Below are 7537 nucleotides of genomic sequence, written 5' to 3' on the forward strand. Positions count from 1 at the left end.
GGTCTCTATCAGGTATCCACTAGTCTCTACTGGTATCTATTGGTCTCTATCAGGTATCCACTGGTCTCTACTGGTATCTACTGGTCTCTATCAGGTATCCACTAGTCTCTACTGGTATCTATTGGTCTCTATCAGGTATCTACTGGTATCTATTGGTCTCTATCAGGTATCCACTAGTCTCTACTGGTATCTATTGGTCTCTATCAGGTATCCACTGGTCTCTACTGGTATCTATTGGTCTCTATCAGGTATCCACTAGTCTCTACTGGTATCTATTGGTCTCTATCAGGTATCTACTGGTATCTATTGGTCTCTATCAGGTATCCACTAGTCTCTACTGGTATCTATTGGTCTCTATCAGGTATCCACTAGTCTCTACTGGTATCTATTGGTCTCTATCAGGTATCTATTGGTCTCTATCAGGTATCCACTAGTCTCTACTGGTATCTATTGGTCTCTATCAGGTATCCACTAGTCTCTACTGGTATCTATTGGTCTCTATCAGGTATCCACTAGTCTCTACTGGTATCTATTGGTCTCTATCAGGTATCCACTAGTCTCTACTGGTATCTATTGGTCTCTATCAGGTATCCACTAGTCTCTACTGGTATCTATTGGTCTCTATCAGGTATCCACTGGTCTCTACTGGTATCTACTGGTCTCTATCAGGTATCCACTAGTCTCTACTGGTATCTATTGGTCTCTATCAGGTATCTACTGGTATCTATTGGTCTCTATCAGGTATCCACTAGTCTCTACTGGTATCTATTGGTCTCTATCAGGTATCCACTGGTCTCTACTGGTATCTATTGGTCTCTATCAGGTATCCACTAGTCTCTACTGGTATCTATTGGTCTCTATCAGGTATCTACTGGTATCTATTGGTCTCTATCAGGTATCCACTAGTCTCTACTGGTATCTATTGGTCTCTATCAGGTATCCACTGGTCTCTACTGGTATCCACTGGTCTCTACTGGTATCTACTGGTCTCTATCAGGTATCCACTAGTCTCTACTGGTATCTATTGGTCTCTATCAGGTATCTACTGGTATCTATTGGTCTCTATCAGGTATCCACTAGTCTCTACTGGTATCTATTGGTCTCTATCAGGTATCCACTGGTCTCTACTGGTATCTACTGGTCTCTATCAGGTATCCACTAGTCTCTACTGGTATCTATTGGTCTCTATCAGGTATCTACTGGTATCTATTGGTCTCTATCAGGTATCCACTAGTCTCTACTGGTATCTATTGGTCTCTATCAGGTATCCACTAGTCTCTACTGGTATCTATTGGTCTCTATCAGGTATCTACTAGTCTCTACTGGTATCTATTGGTCTCTATCAGGTATCCACTAGTCTCTACTGGTATCTATTGGTCTCTATCAGGTATCTACTGGTCTCTACTGGTATCTATTGGTCTCTATCAGGTATCCACTAGTCTCTACTGGTATCTATTGGTCTCTATCAGGTATCCACTGGTCTCTACTGGTATCTACTGGTCTCTATCAGGTATCCACTAGTCTCTACTGGTATCTATTGGTCTCTATCAGGTATCCACTGGTCTCTACTGGTATCTATTGGTCTCTATCAGTCATTGAACCAGGTCTGTGCAGAGCTTCAGGAGGAGCACTTGTTTTTGTGGCCCAGTATCCGCCGCAGGGGCGGTGCAGTGTCTCTGATGCAGTGACACGTGTAAAGCCGCCAGAGGCGCGTGCGGCTCTCACCTCCGCGCCGCTGCACGGACAGGTGACCCGGGGCCATGAGGGCGCGAGCGGCGGCCGTGACTCACCCAAACTGCCGGTGAATCCGTCCATTTTCCCGGAGAGAGCGGGAGTCCGTGCGGGAGGCCTGCGGGAGGCTCCGCGCACACTTCAGGCCTCCGTGCGGGGTTTCCACTGCAGCAGGTTCGGGTCTGTCCCCGCCGCGTCGCCCGGGTCCGTAACACCCAAGATCCACCGCTCTCTGCGGCCTGAACTATCTGCAGCTCCCGGGGAATCGAACCGACGAGACGGACACACAAGCTGCGGAGCCGCGCACAAGACGGACCGACACTGCTGCGCGTTTCCGACTCCGCCTCCTCTGGCGGCGGCGCGCTTCCCCTGGGTGAGTGAGAGGGGGGGGGGAGCTGCTCTAATGTGAGGAGGCAGATCCTGGGAGGGTCCCCCAGACCTCCATGTCCCTGACTGCTGTTAGCTGCCAGGATGAGTCCTCCGACTGTCAGACGCTGGTGCAGGGGCCCCTGGGTTCCTCCCGGAGCAGGGGCCCCTGGGTTCCTCCCGGAGCAGGGGCCCTTGGGTTCCTCCCGGAGCAGGGGCTCCTGGGTTCCTCCCGGAGCAGGGGCCCCTGGGTTCCTCCCGGAGCAGGGGCTCCTGGGTTCCTCCCGGAGCAGGGGCCCCTGGGTTCCTCCCGGAGCAGGGGCTCCTGGGTTCCTCCCGGAGCAGGGGCCCTTGGGTTCCTCCCGGAGCAGGGGCTCCTGGGTTCCTCCCGGAGCAGGGGCCCCTGGGTTCCTCCCGGAGCAGGGGCCCTTGGGTTCCTCCCGGAGCAGGGGCCCCTGGGTTCCTCCCGGAGCAGGGGCTCCTGGGTTCCTCCCGGAGCAGGGGCCCTTGGGTTCCTCCCGGAGCAGGGGCCCTTGGGTTCCTCCCGGAGCAGGGGCTCCTGGGTTCCTCCCGGAGCAGGGGCTCCTGGGTTCCTCCCTGGGTTCAGTGGGGATTGTATTTAAAATCCAAAGGACCAGTGGCTAAAATCCTTCATCCCAGTAAAAGACCAAATTTAAAATACATATATATTAGTTTAAAGTGTAAAAAAGGTACTGGAAATTACATAAAAGTAAGTTTTACAGAAGCAGCTGAGACCTGAAGATTTAGAACTGTTGCTTCACTACATGGCTGTAGTTGAGGGGGTAGAGCGGTCGTCCTGTAACCAGAAGGTCGGCGGCTCGATCCCAGTCTCTCCCATCATGCTGAAGTGTCCTTGGACACTATACTGAAAACAGTGCTGCCCATAGATGTGGTGTGAATGTATAGAAAATATATAAACACAGAGCTTCCAGTTTCTCTATCATGGAGTCTGATCATGTATGTTGGTATTTTGTCCTGTATAAAAAAGTTTTATTGAATTTTATAATCTGATGATGAACAAACAACTCGAACAGACTTAGAACAAACTTTTATTTTGTAGAAATATAAAAAAGTAGAAATGTACTTTACACAAACAGAATCCCTTCAGAATAAAAGTCCCCTTGTGGTTAAACACGGACTCATGAAAACAAACAGAAAACAGTTGAAAGAATTAAAGCTGAAAACATCAAACATCCTGAAAACTTTATTCAACAAAACATTTTATTCAAAGCTTGTCCACATGAACTTAATGTAAATAAAGTTCTTCAATCTCTATATTTAATCAGACATGTGATCATGTGACCTTTCACCTTTAATTTAAATCTTTGAATTGAATGATTTCTGATTCATACTGATTCGATCTTGTTTGGGAGTTCTACTGACGACTACATACTGATATACTATGTACTGTATATACTGTGTGTACTCTACTATACTGTACTGTACATACTATACCGCGTTTACTATATACTGTACTGTATATACACTGTATACTATGTGCTGTATATACTAAGTACAGTATGTACTATATAAAACCGTTTATATATGTAGTACATAGAGTATGAAGTACACACTGATACAGTATTTACTACATATGTTCAGTGAGAACTGCAACAATCAATCAATTCAAAAATCAATCAATTCAAAAATTCTTTGTTGTGTTCTTTAGAGGAAACACTTGACCCTGAAAATACCAATAAGCTGTGTGCTTTTATATTGAAGTTTCAGTGTATTCGCCTGCTTCTGATGACGTCACCAATAACAGACAAGTTCCTGAATAAGGCACCGGAACAGCCAATCAGGTGACAGTTCACAGCGGCAATTAAAAAGGCTGAAGACGAAAGAAAAGAAAAAGAAGGAAGAAAAGAGGGAAGAAAAGAGGGCGGCACCAGAAAGTGGGTCCATTAACACCTAGTGTAAAGCCCCCCCCCCCCCCCCCCCCCCTTGATGGAGTAGGCCCCGCCCACATCAACAGAGCCTTCAGTAGGTGAGTTTGACTTTTTCAATGTCGGAGATTAACGTCCTGGCCAAGTAGATCCCAACCATCTGAAACAGACAGACAGACAGGCGGTCAGACAGACAGACAGGTGGTTAGACAGACAGACAGACAGGCGGTCAGACAGACAGACAGGTGGTCAGACAGACAGACAGGTGGTCAGACAGACAGACAGACAGACAGGCGGTCAGACAGACAGGCAGGCGGTCAGACAGACAGACAGACAGGCGGTCAGACAGACAGACAGGTGGTCAGACAGAAAGACAGACAGACAGACAGGCGGTCAGACAGACAGACAGGTGGTTAGACAGAGAGACAGGCAGGCGGTCAGACAGACAGACAGACAGGCGGTCAGACAGACAGGCAGGCGGTCAGACAGACAGACAGGCGGTCAGACAGACAGACAGACAGACAGGCGGTCAGACAGAAAGACAGACAGGCGGTCAGACAGACAGACAGACAGACAGGCGGTCAGACAGACAGACAGACAGGCGGTCAGACAGACAGACAGACAGGCGGTCAGACAGACAGACAGGTGGTCAGACAGAAAGACAGACAGACAGACAGGCGGTCAGACAGACAGACAGACAGACAGGTGGTTAGACAGAGAGACAGGCAGGCGGTCAGACAGACAGACAGACAGACAGGTGGTTAGACAGAGAGACAGGCAGGCGGTCAGACAGACAGACAGACAGACAGGTGGTCAGACAGAAAGACAGACAGACAGGCGGTCAGACAGATAGACAGGCAGGTGGTTAGACAGACAGGTGGTCAGACAGAGAGACAGACAGACAGACAGACAGGTGGTCAGACAGACAGACAGGTGGTCAGACAGAAAGACAGGCGGTCAGACAGACAGGCAGACAGACAGACAGACAGACAGAGAGACAGGCAGGTGGTTAGACAGACAGGTGGTCAGACAGAGAGACAGACAGACAGACAGACAGGTGGTCAGACAGACAGACAGGTGGTCAGACAGAAAGACAGGCGGTCAGACAGACAGGCAGACAGACAGACAGACAGACAGAGAGACAGACAGACAGACAGACAGACAGACAGAGAGACAGACAGACAGACAGACAGACAGACAGACAGACAGACAGAGAGACAGACAGAGAGACAGACAGACAGACAGAGAGACAGACAGACAGACAGGTGAGTGTGTCTGTTTATTTCATTTTATCTGTTTTTTCATGAACACGCCCACTTGCTCAGTTTTCTACAGAGGTCCAGACTGTTTACTGAATATAACACAATACATAAATATATTGTGTGCCACACTGACACACAGGCAAAAACACACACACAGGCAAAAACACACACACAGGCAAAAACACACACACACACACACACACACACAAAGGAAAAACGAAAACAATTGAAAATAACCAATGTAGTAGATAATATGTAAAAATCCGTTAACTATAGATTAATGTAGATTAGCTGCAGGTTAGTTGTATATTAGTTGTGTTGTTACCTGCAGCAGAGAGATAACGATGAAGACAATGGCCACAGTGTACAGGTTTCCAGGTAACCAGTCCTCCAGCGCTGTGATACAACCTTTAGTAAAGATGTGATCACTCCACTCACTCTGCACAGGAACACAACGTTACACCACAGAACATGTTCTTCTGATGAAGTTGTCACGTTTCCTGTTAGAACCTCACCTCTGGTTTGTCCCTCACGTCGTAACCACACTGAGTGTTCACCACCGAATCCTGAACAAACACACAACGTCAGGAGGAACCTTTGTCTGTAAACTGCTGAAGCATGAAACATGAATCCAAACAGAGGGTTATAGGTTCATTTCATTCAAATTCGGATCAGGGATCTTTTGTTCTTTTTCCTTAATCCCTTGAGAACAGTGTTATTGTGATTAAATAAATCAGAGATACAAATAAATATGGTTTCAAAGGGGGTGCTACAAACCAGCACTATATTATAATTCTATTAGAACTACTCACTCTGACCTCTACTCTAAGTCTTCTAGTCAGAATATTTAGAAAAAATATATTTTCACTTTGAAATGACCAGATCTGAGATGAGATAAAGTGAGGAGGAGTTTATTTGGGCCTAAGTGGAAGTATGACCACATTCCACAAGATGTTATGCAACCATGGCGACCAGTTATGTGTATAAATCAGTATTGATCAGAAATCCACTCACAGCAGGATCTGTGACGCAGCAGGAGAAAGGAACTCCACACTTCTCTCTGCTACGATGAGTTCCGTTACAGCTGAAGTAAACGTTCAGTTCCCAGTCGTTGGGTTCCTGAGCTCCACAGCAGTGGTTCTGTTGAAAGAGAAAATTAATCAATCAGATGAGACAAGAAGCTTAAGCAGCAGAATCTTTGTTATTGAGGTGAAAAAGAATAACTTTGGTGAGTTACCATTTTCTGCAACGAGTCAATCAGGTTCTGCAGGTCGATGTCGTCTCTGTACGCTTTGACGTTCGCCAGGAAGAATTCGTTGATCCAATCTCTGACCTGACTCTGAAAAACCACCGTCAGCACCGCCGCCGTCAGCTCGAGGAAGAATATGAAGCCGATCACGCCTGAAAACTGACCATGACAGATGTAGAAGACGTTTAACAAACTGAAGTGTACAGACGTTTTTAGCGTACAGATGTGTATAACGTACAAACTTAAGTAGACAGATGTTTTCTCTTAGAGCTCCCACACAGCCAGCGAAGCCCAGGATGAAGGTGACTCCCCCGACAACCAGGACCAACCACACGGGATCAAAACCATGAAGCCGGGTCACCTGGGTGAGATCCACGAGGACGCCCTGTGAACAGATGTTCAGAGATTAAGATGGAGACAGATGTTGATGTGGTTTTTATTGTTCTTCCTGACTGTGTGTGTTGATTCACTTTCTCACTCCAGGCCCAGAAACCAACCGCGATGAAGGCAACTCCAGCCAGCTGCAACACAAACACACCAGCAATTAGACGGGTGCATCCGACACTGGCATCAAAGTACATGAGCACACGTATGTGTACAGATGTTCATGTATGTGAGCAGACACCGTGCTGCTCTGGTTCTTTCCATTTACCTCGTCTCTGCTGTGTGTGTGTGTGTGTGTGTGTGTGTGTGTGTGTGTGTGTGTGTGTGTGTGTGTGTGTGTGTCAGCTCCGCAGCTCCACACTTACTCCGACAAATATGTAAAAAAAAAAAAAAACGGTTTTATTTTAATAACCCTAAAATGAGACAAAATCATTTGATATAAAACTGAGGAAACATCTGAGGCTCAGGATGTTTCATAACAGCTCACTTCCTCTTCAACCACACAGGAAGTCATGACATCACTTCCTCAAACCACAGCCAACCAGTGCAGTTACCATCTACATATTAGTACATCTTTTTATTTTCCACATTCGTGTAAGGTCACTGTGACCTTTGACTGCTGACGTATAATCACGTCA

At 47.0% G+C, this 7537-nt stretch overlaps 2 protein-coding genes and 1 long non-coding RNA gene across 7 annotated transcripts in view; 1 reads left to right on the forward strand and 2 right to left on the reverse strand.

The window, feature by feature from the left end:
* The window catches only part of LOC117775253 (echinoderm microtubule-associated protein-like 4), a 29332-nt gene extending 27226 nt beyond the window's left edge, over positions 1–2106 (reverse strand). Inside the window, exon 1 of one of the 4 annotated variants that reach the window (XM_034608229.1) lies at positions 1791–2102. In XM_034608229.1, the coding sequence (XP_034464120.1) occupies positions 1791–1815 (25 nt within the window). In that variant the 5' untranslated portion in view covers positions 1816–2102. Of the gene's footprint in view, positions 1–1790 lie in introns of all 4 variants that reach the window. The other 3 variants (XM_034608232.1, XM_034608230.1, XM_034608231.1) reach the window with 3 other exon arrangements.
* Positions 2107–2863: 757 nt separating this feature from the next.
* LOC117775256 lies at positions 2864–3745 on the forward strand. The gene is made up of 2 exons (XR_004616230.1): positions 2864–2992; positions 3042–3745. It is a non-coding gene; the product is annotated as an uncharacterized LOC117775256 (long non-coding RNA).
* tspan14 (tetraspanin 14) overlaps positions 3307–7537 on the reverse strand; it is an 8051-nt gene continuing 3820 nt past the window's right edge. Inside the window, exons 3-10 of one of the 2 annotated variants that reach the window (XR_004616229.1) lie at positions 6986–7036; positions 6754–6900; positions 6504–6674; positions 6281–6406; positions 5782–5832; positions 5592–5705; positions 3422–4164; positions 3307–3349 (exon numbers count right to left, since the gene is read on the reverse strand). Coding sequence is in view for 1 of the 2 variants with exons in the window: in XM_034608234.1 (XP_034464125.1) it covers positions 4099–4164; positions 5592–5705; positions 5782–5832; positions 6281–6406; positions 6504–6674; positions 6754–6900; positions 6986–7036 (726 nt within the window). In the remaining variant the exon portion in view is untranslated. The other variant, XM_034608234.1, reaches the window with a different exon arrangement.

The sequence above is a fragment of the Hippoglossus hippoglossus genome, chromosome 15 (assembly GCF_009819705.1).
Source record: "Hippoglossus hippoglossus isolate fHipHip1 chromosome 15, fHipHip1.pri, whole genome shotgun sequence".
Lineage (NCBI taxonomy): Eukaryota > Metazoa > Chordata > Actinopteri > Pleuronectiformes > Pleuronectidae > Hippoglossus > Hippoglossus hippoglossus.